General features: G+C 44.7%; 1 protein-coding gene and 1 long non-coding RNA gene across 2 annotated transcripts in view; both read right to left on the bottom strand.

Moving 5' to 3' along the window:
- Window positions 1–2,740: 2,740 nt before the first annotated feature.
- On the bottom strand, window positions 2,741–3,254 carry LOC124007376. The gene is made up of 2 exons (XR_006833915.1): window positions 2,918–3,254; window positions 2,741–2,881 (listed from the first exon to the last, which is right to left on the bottom strand). It is a non-coding gene; the product is annotated as an uncharacterized LOC124007376 (long non-coding RNA).
- A 4,487-nt stretch (window positions 3,255–7,741) lies between these two features.
- Window positions 7,742–16,125, bottom strand: part of tmem135 (transmembrane protein 135) — a 40,476-nt gene continuing 32,092 nt past the window's right edge. Inside the window, exons 10-14 of the mRNA XM_046317875.1 lie at window positions 13,291–13,354; window positions 12,888–12,964; window positions 12,656–12,754; window positions 12,021–12,088; window positions 7,742–8,073 (exon numbers count right to left, since the gene is read on the bottom strand). Of these exons, the coding sequence (XP_046173831.1) occupies window positions 7,965–8,073; window positions 12,021–12,088; window positions 12,656–12,754; window positions 12,888–12,964; window positions 13,291–13,354 (417 nt within the window). The 3' untranslated portion in view covers window positions 7,742–7,964. The remainder of the gene's footprint in view (window positions 8,074–12,020; window positions 12,089–12,655; window positions 12,755–12,887; window positions 12,965–13,290; window positions 13,355–16,125) is intronic.

The raw sequence follows: 16,125 nt of genomic DNA on the forward strand, positions 1-16,125 counted from the left end.
AGGGAGGCAGGTAGCCTAGTGGTTAGAGTGGAGGTAGCCTAGTGGTTAGAGTGGAGGGGCGGCAGGTAGCCTAGTGGTTAGAGTGGAGGGAGGCAGGTAGCCTAGTGGTTAGAGTGGAGGGGCGGCAGGTAGCCTAGTGGTTAGAGTGGAGGGGCAGGTAGCCTAGTGGCAGGTAGCCTAGTGGTTAGAGTGGAGGGGCGGCAGGTAGGTAGCCTAGTGGTTAGAGTGTAGAGGTGGTAGGGTAGCCTAGTGGTTAGAGTGGAGGGGCGGCAGGTAGCCTAGTGGTTAGAGTGGAGGGGCGGCAGGTAGCCTAGTGGTTAGAGTGGAGGGGCGGCAGGTAGCCTAGTGGTTAGAGTGGAGGGGCGGCAGGTAGCCTAGTGGTTAGAGTGGAGGGGCGGCAGGTAGCCTAGTGGTTAGAGTGTAGGGGTGGCATGTAGCCTAGAGGTTAGAGTGGAGGGGAGGCAGGTAGCCTAGTGGTTAGAGTGGAGGGGCGGCAGGTAGCCTAGTGGTTAGAGTGGAGGGGCGGCAGGTAGCCTAGTGGTTAGAGTGTAGGGGTGGCATGTAGCCTAGAGGTTAGAGTGGAGGGGAGGCAGGTAGCCTATTGGTTAGAGTGGAGGGGCGGCAGGTAGCTTAGTGGTTAGAGTGGAGGGGCGGCACGTAGCCTAGTGGTTAGAGTGGAGGGGAGGCAGGTAGCCTAGTGGTTAGAGTGGAGGGGAGGCAGGTAGCCTAGTGGTTAGAGTGGAGGGGAGGCAGGTAGCCTAGTGGTTAGAGTGGAGGGGAGGCAGGTAGCCTAGTGGTAAGAGTGGAGGGGCGGCAGGTAGCCTAGTGGTTAGAATGGAGGGGTGGCAGGTAGCCTAGTGGTTAGAGTGGAGGGGCGGCAGGTAGCCTAGTGGTTAGAGTGGTGAGGCGGCAGGTAGCCTAGTGGTTAGAGTGGAGGCAGGTAGCCTAGTGGTTAGAGTGGAGGGGTGGCAGGTAGCCTAGTGGTAAGAGTGGGGGAGGCAGGGTAGCCTAGTGGTTAGAGTGGAGGGCGGCAGGTAGCCTAGTGGTTAGAGTGGAGGGGCGGCAGGTAGCCTAGTGGTTAGAGTGGAGGGGCGGCAGGTACCCTAGTGGTTAGAGTGGAGGGGCGGCAGGTAGCCTAGTGGTTAGAGTGTAGGGGTGGCAGGTAGCCTAGTGGTTAGAGTGGAGGGGAGGCAGGTAGCCTATTGGTTAGAGTGGAGGGGCGGCAGGTAGCTTAGTGGTTAGAGTGGAGGGGCGGCACGTAGCCTAGTGGTTAGAGTGGAGGGGAGGCAGGTAGCCTAGTGGTTAGAGTGGAGGGGAGGCAGGTAGCCTAGTGGTTAGAGTGGAGGCAGGTAGCCTAGTGGTTAGAGTGGAAGGGCGGCAGGTAGCCTAGTGGTTAGAGTGGAAGGGCGGCAGGTAGCCTAGTGGTTAGAGTGGAGGGGTGGCAGGTAGCCTAGTGGTTAGAGTGGAGGCAGGTAGCCTAGTGGTTAGAGTGGAGGGGTGGCAGGTAGCCTAGTGGTAAGAGTGGAGGGGAGGCAGGTAGCCTAGTGGTTAGAGTGGAGGGGCGGCAGGTAGCCTAGTGGTTAGAGTGGAGGGGGCAGTGGTAGCAGGTAGCCTAGTGGTAAGAGTGGAGGGGCGGCAGGTAGAGTGGAGGGGGGCAGCCTAGTGGTTAGAGTGGAGGCAGGTAGCCTAGTGGTTAGAGTGGAGGGGTGGCAGGTAGCCTAGTGGTAAGAGTGGAGGGGAGGCAGGTAGCCTAGTGGTTAGAGTGGAGGGGCGGCAGGTAGCCTAGTGGTTAGAGTGGAGGGGCGGCAGGTAGCCTAGTGGTAAGAGTGGAGGGGCGGCAGGTAGCCTAGTGGTTAGAGTGGAGGGGTGGCAGGTAGCCTAGTGGTTAGAGTGGAGGGGAGGCAGGTAGCCTAGTGGTTAGAGTGGAGGCAGTGGTTAGAGTGGAGGGCGGCAGGTAGTGGTTAGAGTGGAGGGGAGGCAGGTAGAGTGGTGGAGAGGTAGCCTAGCCTAGTGGTTAGAGTGGAGGGCGGCAGGTAGCCTAGTGGTGGTAAGAGTGAGGAGGAGGGGCGGCAGGTAGCCTAGTGGTTAGAGTGGGAGGCGGCAGGTAGCCTAGTGGTTAGAGTGGAGGGGGCAGGTAGCCAGTGGGTAGCCTAGTGGTAAGAGTGGAGGGAGGCAGGTAGCCTAGTGGTTAGAGTGGAGGGGCGGCAGGTAGCCTAGTGGTTAGAGTGGAAGGGCGGCAGGTAGCCTAGTGGTTAGAGTGGAAGGGCGGCAGGTAGCCTAGTGGTTAGAGTGGAGGGGTGGCAGGTAGCCTAGTGGTTAGAGTGGAGGGGCGGCAGGTAGCCTAGTGGTTAGAGTGGAGGCAGGTAGCCTAGTGGTTAGAGTGGAGGGGTGGCAGGTAGCCTAGTGGTTAGAATGGAGAGCATTGATATACACAAGTCTTTACAGTAGGGATGTCCAAGGATCAACGCTGTGTGTAACTGAATGTGTAGAATTCCAACAACATTGTAAAAGTTGTCCAAGTTCTGTAAATACATGGTCCTAAAGTCAGGTATTTACTGTACTGTAAAACACTACAACTCCTGGAGCCCTTTGGGGGTTAAGTGGCCAATGGCAGGATGTGGCATGTAGGTCTATGACTGATTCCAGACACCCTCTGTTTGCAATAACACTCTGCCCAGATGTTTTTCCTGTTGGACATGAGCTCCACGATCTTCCATCCCCACAATAACAGACTACAGGATTTTACTAAATATTTAATAGAAAGTCATCAAGCCTTCTGGAAACATCAACCAATAGAAAGTCATCAAACCTTCTGGAAACATCAACCAATAGAAAGTCATCAAACCTTCTGGAAACATCAACCAATAGAAAGTCATCAAACCTTCTGGAAACATCAACCAATAGAAAGTCATCAAACCTTCTGGAAACATCAACAAAATACTAATAAACATGTTGCTGAATTATTTTATACATAAATTACAAACATTGTCATACTGGTATTTATATCATACAGGTATGTATTTATATATGTTGAGATTATAAGTATCATACATTAGTCTGTATATTGCTATATTTAAAAGATCTCTGCTACGTTTCTATGGTGATTTATGTTACATGATGCTTTTCACAATCAGTTTCTCTCAACCTGGAGAGAGAGCGAGAAAGAGGGGGCGAGAAAGAGGGAGGGGAGAGAGAGGGGGGGAGAAGGGGGAGTGGAGGGAGACGGAAGGGGGAGTGGAGGGAGACGGAAGGGGGAGAGGGAAGGGGGAGTGGAGGGAGAGGGAAGGAGGAGTGGAGGGAGAGGGAAGGGAGGGAGAGGGAGAGGGAAGGGAGGGAGAGGGAAGGGAAGGAGAGGGAGAGGGAAGGGAAGGAGGAGTGGAGGGAGAGGGGGAGGAGTGGAGGGAGAGGGAAGGGAGGGAGAGGAGAGGGAGGGAGGGAGAGGGAAGGGGGAGGGAGAGGGATGGGAGAGAGGGAGGGAGGGAAGGGAGAGAGGGAGGAGGAGAGAGAGAGGAGAGAGGGAGGGAGGAAAGAGAGGGTGAGGGAGAGAGGGAAGAGGGAGGGAAGGGAAGAGAGAGGGAGAGAAGGGGAAGAGGGAGGGGAGGGAGAGAAGGGGAAGAGGGAGGGGAGGGAGAGAAGGGGAAGAGGGAGGGGAGGGAGAGAAGGGGAAGAGGGAGGGGAGGGAGAGAGGGAAGAGGGAGGGAAGGGAGGGGGAGAGAGGGAAGAGGAGAGAGGGAGAGAGAGGGAGGAGAGAGAGGGAGAGAGAGGGAGGGAGAAGAGAGGGAGAGAGAGGGAGGGAGAAGAGAGGGAGAGAGAGGGAGGGAGGGAAGAGAGGGAGAGAGGGAAGAGGGAGGAAGGAGAGAGGGAAGAGGGAGGGAAGGAGAGAGGGAAGAGGGAGGGAAGGAGAGAGGGAAGAGGGAGGGAGAGAGAGGGGAAGTGGGAGGGGAGAGAGAGGGAAGAGCAAGGGAAGGGGAGAGAGGGGAGATTGAGGGAGAGAGAGAGAGAGAGAGAGAGAGAGAGAGAGAGAGAGAGAGAGAGAGGGAAGAGGGAGTGGAGGGAGAGAGAGGGAAGAGGGAGTGGAGGGAGAGAGAGGGAAGAGGGAGTGGAGGGAGAGAGAGGGAAGAGGGAGTGGAGGGAGAGAGAGGGAAGAGGGAGTGGAGGGAGAGAGAGGGAAGAGGGAGTGGAGGGAGAGAGAGGGAAGAGGGAGAGGGAGAGAGGGAAGAGGGAGTGGAGGGAGAGAGAGGGAAGAGGGAGTGGGAGGGAGAGAGGGAAGGGGAGTGGAGGAGAGAGAGGGAAGAGGGAGGGAAGAGGGAGTGGAGGGAGAGAGAGGGAAGAGGGAGTGGAGGGAGAGAGAGGGAAGAGGGAGAGCAGGATTGGGACCTGACAGTTTTAACTCAGTCAATTAAAGAAGTCAATTGAATATGTCCAATGTTTGATAAAAGGAGTTTTCAATTTAGTACATGATTAATCTGAACTTCCACTTAATTAGAACTGACATCAATAAATTACTAAATGGAAAGTGGAATTGAGAACTGAATCAAGCCTGTCCCCTGGTGGAGAGATTAAGAGTTACTGTGCCGCTGAACTGTGTTGCCGTTTTGAAAAAAGAAGTAAACCTTTATTTAACTAGGCAAGTCAGTTAAGAACAAATTCTTATTTACAATGCCTCTTTCAGGAGGAAGAACGACAGATTTTTACCTTGTCAGCTCGGGGATTCGATCCAGCAACCTTTCGGTTACTGGCCCAACGCTCTAACCACTAACCCATTGAGTGGCCATGTCCCAAAACCTGTACTTGTGTCCTAAACAGAAGGCATTTTTTTTCAAACATGTTTTTTTTTTATATATAGTCTGAAATTTAACAAAATGTTGAATACTTTAAATGCCAGGATCTCATACTCATTTCATCTAATAGAATTCGCTGCACTTCATTGAGGAAGAGAATCGTCTGTCCAGACCCACGTGTATCTGACAACAGTTGATAATCAGCTGGGGAGGGGGGCTGCTTCGATTAGCAAATGGCGGGAATTAAGGCAACTGCACGAGGATGACTCATTCTCAGTAGGATGAGCCTAGCATCCTGATACTTGGTGCTTACTGCATTCGTTGTTTTGTTTACACAACGTAATAAATAGCAGCGCTGTAGTATTCAAGTCCAGGATTCACCACCTCATGACACTTGGTACACACACCCAGTACACCCAGCCTTCATCAGCTGGTGAGCTGCACCCAGTACACCCAGCCTTCATCAGCTGGTGAGCTGCACCCAGTACACCCAGCCTTCATCAGCTGGTGAGCTGCACCCAGTACACCCAGCCTTCATCAGCTGGTGAGCTGCACCCAGTACACCCAGCCTTCATCAGCTGGTGAGCTGCACCCAGTACACCCAGCCTTCATCAGCTGGTGAGCTGCACCCAGTACACCCAGCCTTCATCAGCTGGTGAGCTACACCCAGTACACCCAGCCTTCATCAGCTGGTGAGCTACACCCAGTACACACAGCCTTCATCAGCTGGTGAGCTGCACCCAGTACACCCAGCCTTCATCAGCTGGTGAGCTACACCCAGTACACCCAGCCTTCATCAGCTGGTGAGCTGCACCCAGTACACCCAGCCTTCACCAGCTGGTGAGCTGCAGGGGAGCAAGCGTTGAGTGTGGGCAGACAGGCTCCGGTCAAACACATCGTGCAGGCAACTCTCCTGCTTCACCGTAGCGAACCCAGTGACCGTCAGCTTTCTAGTTAGATACCCAACTCTCCTGCTTCACCGTAGCGAACCCAGTGACCGTCAGCTTTCTAGTTAGATACCCAACTCTCCTGCTTCACCGTAGTGAACCCAGTGACCGTCAGCTTTCTAGTTAGATACCCAACTCTCCTGCTTCACCGTAGCTAACCCAGTGACTGTCAGCTTTCTATTTAGAGGCTACTAGTTTAGGCTACACTAAACCTTGTTCAGTCATAATACCTCATTAGCTAGCTAGCTAACATGGTAACATTGCCGGTAGCCTATTGAACGTAGCCATGGTAATATTACCAGTAAACAAGGTAAACATTTGCTGGCAAAGAAAGAAAGGAAAAGGATAGCCAACAATGTATTGACTAAATCCCTCTTGCCAAGACACTATATCTGACTGGGTTAATAACCCCTCTGACTGGGTTAATAACTCCTCTATATCTGACTGGGTTAATAACCCCTCTGACTGGGTTAATAACTCCTCTGACTGGGTTAATAACTCCTCTATATCTGACTGGGTGAATAACCCCTCTATATCTGACTGGGTTAATAACCCCTCTATATCTGACTGGGTTAATAACCCCTCTGACTGGGTGAATAACTCCTCTGACTGGGTTAATAACTCCTCTATATCTGACTGGGTTAATAACTCCTCTATATCTGACTGGGTTAATAACTCCTCTATATCTGACTGGGTTAATAACCCCTCTATATCTGACTGGGTTAATAACTCCTCTATATCTGACTGGGTTAATAACTCCTCTATATCTGACTGGGTTAATAACTCCTCTATATCTGACTGGGTTAATAACTCCTCTATATCTGACTGGGTTAATAACTCCTCTGACTGGGTTAATAACTCCTCTATATCTGACTGGGTTAATAACTCCTCTATATCTGACTGGGTTAATAACTCCTCTATATCTGACTGGGTTAATAACCCCTCTATATCTGACTGGGTTAATAACCCCTCTATATCTGACTGGGTTAATAACTCCTCTATATCTGACTGGGTTAATAACCCCTCTATATCTGACTGGGTTAATAACTCCTCTATATCTGACTGGGTTAATAACTCCTCTGACTGGGTTAATAACTCCTCTATATCTGACTGGGTTAATAACTCCTCTGACTGGGTTAATAACTCCTCTGACTGGGTTAATAACTCCTCTATATCTGACTGGGTTAATAACCCCTCTATATCTGACTGGGTTAATAACTCCTCTATATCTGACTGGGTTAATAACTCCTCTGACTGGGTTAATAACTCCTCTGACTGGGTTAATAACCCCTCTATATCTGACTGGGTTAATAACTCCTCTATATCTGACTGGGTGAATAACTCCTCTGACTGGGTTAATAACTCCTCTATATCTGACTGGGTTAATAACTCCTCTATATCTGACTGGGTAAATAGCCTGGTATGGAACCAGGGACTTGGGCTTCGACTCGGACTTGAAGTTTAGTGACGCGACCACATCACCACTAAATAGTATATATATTATGATTAGTACACAGTATGCCATTTTATTAAGTAGTACGCAAGCCAAATTTGGGACACGGCCAGTGTAACCCCAGAAGGTTGGTTTCCACAACAGAACACCTTGAAGATCCCATAAATGATCAATCACCCTCTCGGCACGGTTAGAGCTCCTCCTCCTCCTGCGCCAAGACAACAGCTAGAAAACCGTCCAGCAAACTCCCCATTCTTCACCTTAACTCAGTTACCCAAATCAAGCCCTAGCCCATTCCCCTAGCCCCTATTCACCAGGGCAGATCTGAGAGGATTGGATAGGTTTAAGCAATATTGCTCATATTAAATCAACTCAGATGTCCAGACGTCTACCGGCGAGAGCAGTTTCCCAAAACCTTCTCCCTCCCTCAATCCCCCCCTCCCGCCCTCCCTCAATCTCTCTCCCTTCCCTCAATCACTCTCCCACAACCTCCCTCCCTCCCCCCTCCCTCCCTCCCTCCCCCTCAATCTCCCTCCCTCCCTCCCTCCCTCCCTCCCTCCCTCCCTTACATACAATATCATCTGCCCTCTACGGGTTGAACATCCTTAAAACAGCCTTATGAAGTGTCCTCGCACAGACGCAGGTCCTTAGAGAGAGCCAATGTGTTCCCTATGTAGTGCACTCTACAGGAAACAGGCCTCCATTTAGGACCCCGCCCCCCCCGGCTGACCCCCTGACCTCTAACAGTGTGGGGTCAACCCAGAGTGATGTTCTGTTAAGGACTCAGGGTCGGGGTGGCGTAACGGGGGTTCTGTTGGGCATGAATCCATGGAAGTCTCTGGAGGCCTGAGTCCCAAACACATCCAGCACCCTCCTGTTCATAAAAGCAAACCTGTAGAGGGAGAGAGAGGGGTTTTAGTCACCAACACAAACCCCCAACCACACCTGTAGAGGGAGAGAGAGGGGCTTTAGTCACCAACACAAACCCCCAACCACACCTGTAGAGGGAGAGAGAGGGGTTTTAGTCACCAACACAAACCCCCAACCACACCTGTAGAGGGAGAGAGAGGGGTTTTAGTCACCAACACAAACCCCCAACCACACCTGTAGAGGGAGAGAGAGGGGCTTTAGTCACCAACACAAACCCCCAACCACACCTGTAGAGGGAGAGAGAGGGGCTTTAGTCACCAACACAAACCCCCAACCACACCTGTAGGGAGAGAGAGGGGCTTTAGTCACCAACACAAACCCCCAACCACACCTGTAGAGGGAGAGAGAGGGGCTTTAGTCACCAACACAAACCCCCAACCACACCTGTAGAGGGGCTTTAGTCACCAACACAAACCCCCAACCACACCTGTAGGAGAGAGGGGTTTTAGTCACCAACACAAACCCCCAACCACACCTGTAGAGGGAGAGAGAGGGGCTTTAGTCACCAACACAAACCCCCAACCACACCTGTAGGGAGAGAGAGGGGTTTTAGTCGACAACATGTATATAGTATATATAGTATAGTATCTAAATGTATATAGTACCTAAATGTATATAGTATATATAGTATAGTATCTAAATGTAAATAGTATATATAGTATAGTATCTAAATGTATATAGTATATATAGTATAGTATCTAAATGTATATAGTATCTAAATGTATATAGCATATATAGTATAGTATATAAATGTATATATAGTATCTAAATATATATAGTACCTAAATGTATATAGTATATATAGTATAGTACCTAAATGTATATAGTATATATAGTATAGTACCTAAATGTATATAGTATATATATAGTACCTAAATGTATATAGTATATATAGTATAGTACCTAAATGACCTCTTGAGTATTGAGTGAGTCACTGGTACTTCCTGCTTTAGCAGGAATCAGGTGGATATAGTTATGGTCTGCCAACTGGAAGGCAGTGTTTGGAGTAAAGGTGGTCTAGAGTTTTTCCTCTGGTTGCACATGTGACATGCTGGTAGAAATTTGGGAAAAAATCTTTAAATTTGCCTGGATTAAAGTCCATGCCCACTAAGAGTGCCTCTTCTGGATGAGCATTTTCTTGTTTGCTTATGGCGTTATACAGCTCGTTGAGTGCGGTCTTAGTGCTAGCATTGGTTTGTGATGGTAAATAGACAGCTCCAAAAAATATACATGAAAACTCTCTTGGTAGGTAGTGTGGTCTTCGGCTTATCATGAGGTACTCTACCTCAGGCGTTCAATGGATACTAAACAAAATAATAAGGATTTCTATCAGCCTAATCAAGATGTAGATTACATCACACACTCCAGTGTTCCAATTTGTAACATGGCTGCATAGGAAAAGACATCACAGACAAAATACTTTACAATTGAAATACATTTAAAAGCATGAACATGTAGTGTGTGTGAGTGTGTGTGCATCTATCATTTCCACATACATGTCAGTAAATACACACAACAAGTAGGTCAAATGGGGGAGATACGTTGTACCATGAGTTGTTGCTTTATTCTTTTTTTGAAACCAGGTTTGCTGTTCACTTGTGCTTTATAAGATAGAAGGGAGTTCCATGCACTCATGGCTCTGTATAATACTATATGTTTGCTTTCATTTGTTCTGGACCTGGGGACTGTGAAAATGATGGGAGCCATGTGCTGATTTGAAAAGGTCCAACGCAATTACACCTCCAACATCGGCTAAATAGAACCAATAAAAACTGTATGCAGTGGTCGGTTATCATGAGTGGAACTGATTGAATCAAAGATGAACTGATCCAAAGATTTATTTATGTATATAGTATATATAGTATAGTACCTAAATGTATATAGTATATAGTATATATAGTATAGTACCTAAATGTATATAGTATATAGTATATATAGTATAGTACCTAAATGTATATAGTATATATAGTATAGTACCTAAATGTATATAGTATATATAGTATAGTACCTAAATGTATATAGTATATAGTATATATAGTATAGTACCTAAATGTATATAGTATATAGTATATATAGTATAGTACCTAAATAGTATATATATATATATAGTATATATAGTATAGTACCTAAATGTATATAGTATATAGTATATATAGTATAGTACCTAAATGTATATAGTATATAGTATATATAGTATAGTACCTAAATGTATATAGTATATAGTATATATAGTATAGTACCTAAATGTATATAGTATATAGTATATATAGTATAGTACCTAAATGTATATAGTATATAGTATATATAGTATAGTACCTAAATGTATATAGTATATAGTATATATAGTATAGTACCTAAATGTATATAGTATATAGTATATATAGTATAGTACCTAAATGTATATAGTATATAGTATATATAGTATAGTACCTAAATGTATATAGTATATATATATAGTATAGTACCTAAATGTATATAGTATATAGTATATATAGTATAGTACCTAAATGTATATAGTATATAGTATATATAGTATAGTACCTAAATGTATATAGTATATAGTATATATAGTATAGTACCTAAATGTATATAGTATATAGTATATATAGTATAGTACCTAAATGTATATAGTATATATAGTATAGTACCTAAATGTATATAGTATATAGTATATATAGTATAGTACCTAAATGTATATAGTATATAGTATATATAGTATAGTACCTAAATGTATATAGTATATAGTATATATAGTATAGTACCTAAATGTATATAAATGTATATAGTATATATAAAGTATATATAGTATATATAGTATACCTAAAAATAGTATATAGTATATAGTATATATAGTATAGTACCTAAATGTATATAGTATATAGTATATAAATGTACCTATATAGTATATAGTATATATAGTATAGTACCTAAATGTATATAGTATATAGTAAATATATAGTATAGTACCTAAATGTATATAGTATATAGTATATATAGTATAGTACCTAAATGTATATAGTATATAGTATATATAGTATAGTACCTAAATGTATATAAATAGTATATATATATAGTACCTATATATAGTATATATAGTATAGTACCTAAAAATGTATATAGTATATATAGTATAGTACCTAAATGTATATAGTATATAGTATATATAGTATAGTACCTAAATGTATATAGTATATAGTATATATAGTATAGTACCTAAATGTATATAGTATATAGTATATATAGTATAGTACCTAAATGTATATAGTATATAGTATATATAGTATAATACCTAAATGTATATAGTATATAGTATATATAGTATAGTACCTAAATGTATATAGTATATAGTATATATAGTATAGTACCTAAATGTATATAGTATATAGTATATATAGTATAGTACCTAAATGTATATAGTATATAGTATATATAGTATAGTACCTAAATGTATATAGTATATAGTATATATAGTATAGTACCTAAATGTATATAAATAGTATATATAGTATATATAGTATATATAGTATAGTACCTAAATGTATATAGTATATATAGTATAGTACCTAAATGTATATAGTATATAGTATAGTACCTAAATGTATATAGTATATATAGTATAGTACCTAAATGTATATAGTATATAGTATATATAGTATAGTACCTAAATGTATATAGTATATATAGTATAGTACCTAAATGTATATAGTATATATAGTATAGTATATAAAAGCAAAGGAGTGTATTTCAAAATACATTAAATATTCAACTTCTTGTATTTTCAAATAAAATATGAATATTGAAATAGTATTTGAACCCAGATCGAACACACAGATATTGTATCTTGGGAAATAAATAATGACTCTGGAAGAAACGCTTGATGTTTTGTTTCTAACTAACAAGTAGACACACCTGCCCTTTGTGAGCCTGAGGAGAAACTTCCAGTAGGAGGGTCTGAGATTCTGTACCTCCATCACCGCCTAGGACAGAAAGAGAGAAGACAGACAGACAGAAAGAGAGAAAAGACAGACAGACAGACAGAAAGAGAGAAAGACAGACAGACAGACAGAGACAGACAGAGACAGACAGAGACAGACAGAGACAGACAGAGACAGACAGAGACAGACAGAGACAGACAGAGAGAGACAGAGACAGACAGAGACAGAGACAGACAGAGAGACACAGAGACAGAGAGAGAGACAGACAGAGAAAGAGAGAGACAGACAGAGAAAGAGAGAGACAGACAGAGAGAGAGAGAGACAGACAGAGAGAGAGAGACAGACAGAGAAAGAGAGAGACAGACAGAGAGAGACACAGAGACAGAGAGAGAGAGACAGACAGAGAGAGAGAGAGAGAGACAGACAGACAGAGAGAGAGAGAGAGAGAGAGGGTCAGCACTGAACAGTGTGTGTGTGTGTGTGTGTGTGTGTGTGTGTGTGTGTGTGTGTGTGTGTGTGTGTGTGTGTGTGTGTGTGTGTGTGTGTGTGTGTGTGTGTGTGTGTGTGTGTGTGTGTGTGTGTGTGTGTGTGTGTGTGTGTGTTTCTCACAGCCTGGAAGCAGATTGCGGTAGATATGGCGTAGATAATGGTGTCAGCCTGGGAGAAGTAGGGGAGGTGACCCGTCTCAATGCCTTTAAAGTACATGGTCTGGAGAGGAACACAGCGCTACAGTCAACATACGTGGTTTTCATCTGACATCTGAAGCAGTAGTATCATTTCCTTCACAATACTACAGGTTCTTTGTGTCCAGGGGGAATGTGAAACGGGACACAGACCTCACCTCCACTAGCTTGGAGAACAGGTACATGGAGATTGTTGTGCTTTTGTAGAAGAACATGGACATGCCAGCCAGGAACCCTAGAGAGAGGGAGGGGGAGAGAGATGGAGGGAGGGAGGGAGGGAGGGAGGGAGGGAGGGAGGGAGGGAGGGAGGGAGGGAGGGAGGGAGGGAGGGAGGGAGGGAGGGAGGGAGGGAGGGAGGGAGGGAGGGAGGGAGGGAGGGAGGGAGGGAAAAAGGAGGGAGAAAGAGGGAAAGATGAGAGATGGAGAAAGAGGGAGAGAAAGAGATTCAATGGGACAAAAACAGAAATTAATGCATTGCTGGACTCTGTAACCAATGGATAGCTGATTGGACAGTGGCAAGACTTCCAGTTAGCTGATTGGACACTGGAAAGACTGACCTACCCGCTATGAGTGCGTGGAGCTCGTCATCAATGTTACGCACCCAACGCAGCAAGCAGCTGGTCCCCTGGGAGAGAGAGAGAGTAGTTCATATCAGAGAGAAAGAGAAGGAGACCTTGTATATTGAGACGAAGGACCCTAGGAATGATGAGAGAAGAAGAGAGGGATATATACAGTGTTGGTGGTAACATGTTACAGGCATCCTTCCTGACTCAGTTGCCGGAGAGGAAGGAAACTGCTCAGGGATTTCACCATGAGGCCAATGGTGACTTTAAAACAGTTACAGAGTTTAATGTCTGTGATATGAGGAAACTGAGGATGGATCAACAACATTGTAGTTACTCCACAATACTAACTGAGGATGGATCAACAACATTGTAGTTACTCCACAATACTAACTGAGGATGGATCAACAACATTGTAGTTACTCCACAATACTAACTGAGGATGGATCAACAGCATTGTAGTTACTCCACAATACTAACTGAGGATGGATCAACAACATTGTAGTTACTCCACAATACTAACTGAGGATGGATCAACAACATTGTAGTTACTCCACAATACTAACTGAGGATGGATCAACAACATTGTAGTTACTCCACAATACTAATGTAAAAGAAGAAAGCCTGTACAGAATAAAAAATATTCCAAAACACGCCTCCTGTTCGCAATAAGGCAAATCAAAATCAAATCAATCAAATCAAATTTTATTTGTCACATACACATGGTTAGCAGATGTTAATGCGAGTGTAGCGAAATGCTTGTGCTTCTAGTTCCGACAATGCAGTGATAACCAACAAGTAATCTAACTAACAATTCCAAAACTACTGTCTTATACACAGTGTAAGGGGATAAGGAATATGTACATAAGGATATATGAATGAGTGATGGTACAGAGCTATATGTAGTACCAGTATATACATATGAGATGAGTGATGGGACAGAGCTATATGTAGTACCAGTATATACATATGAATGAGTGATGGGACAGAGCTATATGTAGTACCAGTATATACATATGAATGAGTGATGGGACAGAGCTATATGTAGTACCAGTATATACATATGAATGAGTGATGGGACAGAGCTATATGTAGTACCAGTATATACATATGAATGAGTGATGGTACAGAGCTATATGTAGTACCAGTATATACATATGAATGAGTGATGGGACAGAGCTATATGTAGTACCAGTATATACATATGAATGAGTGATGGGACAGAGCTATATGTAGTACCAGTATATACATATGAATGAGTGATGGTACAGAGCTATATGTAGTACCAGTATATACATATGAATGAGTGATGGGACAGAGCTATATGTAGTACCAGTATATACATATGAATGAGTGATGGTACAGAGCTATATGTAGTACCAGTATATACATATGAATGAGTGATGGGACAGAGCTATATGTAGTACCAGTATATACATATGAGATGAGTGATGGGACAGAGCTATATGTAGTACCAGTATATACATATGAATGAGTGATGGGGCAGAGCTATATGTAGTACCAGTATATACATATGAATGAGTGGCTATATGTAGTACCAGTATATACATATGAATGAGTGATGGGACAGAGCTATATGTAGTACCAGTATATACATATGAATGAGGGATGGGCAGCCGTAGCGGAAATGGATATGAATGCCTCCCTGCGGACCTGGCATCCTTTCACTCCCTCCTCTCTACATTTTCCTCCTCTGTCTCTGCTGCTAAAGCCACTTTCTATGAATGAGTGATTCCAAGCATCTGCCTCTAACCCTATATACATATGTTTGTCCACCTTCACATACTCCCTCCTGAATCCTCCGACCCCCCTCCTGGCCTCTCTGCAGATGCCTTGAGGCAAATTTTGTTAAATGAGGAAAGACATCCGATCCTCGTTTGCTAAGTCAAGCCACCGCTGGTTCTGCTCACACTGAGCCCTACCCTGTGCAATCAGAGCCACCTCTTTCAGAGCCTCTCTCTCCAGATGAAATCAGAGCCACCTGCATATAGGCCAATCAACAACCTGCATATTGCCCAATCCCCACCTCTCTTCTCCAGACCATTTCCGGAGACCTTCTCCATTAGGCCAATCAACCTCATATAAGGCCATCAACTCATCCCTGACCGGCTCAGAGCCACCTTCCGTCTTCAATCAGAGCCATTCACCCCTTCTGAAAAAACCTGAGCTGTAGATCCCTCCGATGTCAACAATTACAGACCAGTAACCTTCTTTCTTTTCTTTCCAAAACTCTTGAACGTGCAAAGTCCTTGGCCAGCTCTCCCGCTATCTCTCTCTGAATGACCTTCTTGATCCAAATCAGTCAGGTTTCAAGACTAGTCATTCAACTGAGACTGCTCTCCTCTGTATCACGGAGGCGCTCCGCACTGCTAAAGCTAACTCTCTCTCCTCTGCTCTCATCCTTCTAGATCTATCGGCTGCCTTCGATACTGTGAACCATCAGATCCTCCTCTCCACCCTCTCCGAGTTGGGCATCTCCGGCGCGGCCCACCCTTGGATTGCGTCCTACCTGACAGGTCGCTCCTACCAGGTGGCGTGGCGAGAATCTGTCTCCTCACCACGCGCTCTCACCACTGGTGTCCCCCAGGGCTCTGTTCTTGGCCCTCTCCTATTCTCGCTATACACCAAGTCACTTGGCTCTGTCATAACCTCACATGGTCTCTCTTATCATTGCTATGCAGACGACACACAATTAATCTTCTCCTTTCCCCCTTCTGATGACCAGGTGGCGAATCGCATCTCTGCATGTCTGGCAGACATATCAGTGTGGATGACGGATCACCACCTCAAGCTGAACCTCGGCAAGACGGAG

Source organism: Oncorhynchus gorbuscha, linkage group LG20 (genome assembly GCF_021184085.1).
Source record: "Oncorhynchus gorbuscha isolate QuinsamMale2020 ecotype Even-year linkage group LG20, OgorEven_v1.0, whole genome shotgun sequence".
Taxonomy (NCBI): domain Eukaryota; kingdom Metazoa; phylum Chordata; class Actinopteri; order Salmoniformes; family Salmonidae; genus Oncorhynchus; species Oncorhynchus gorbuscha.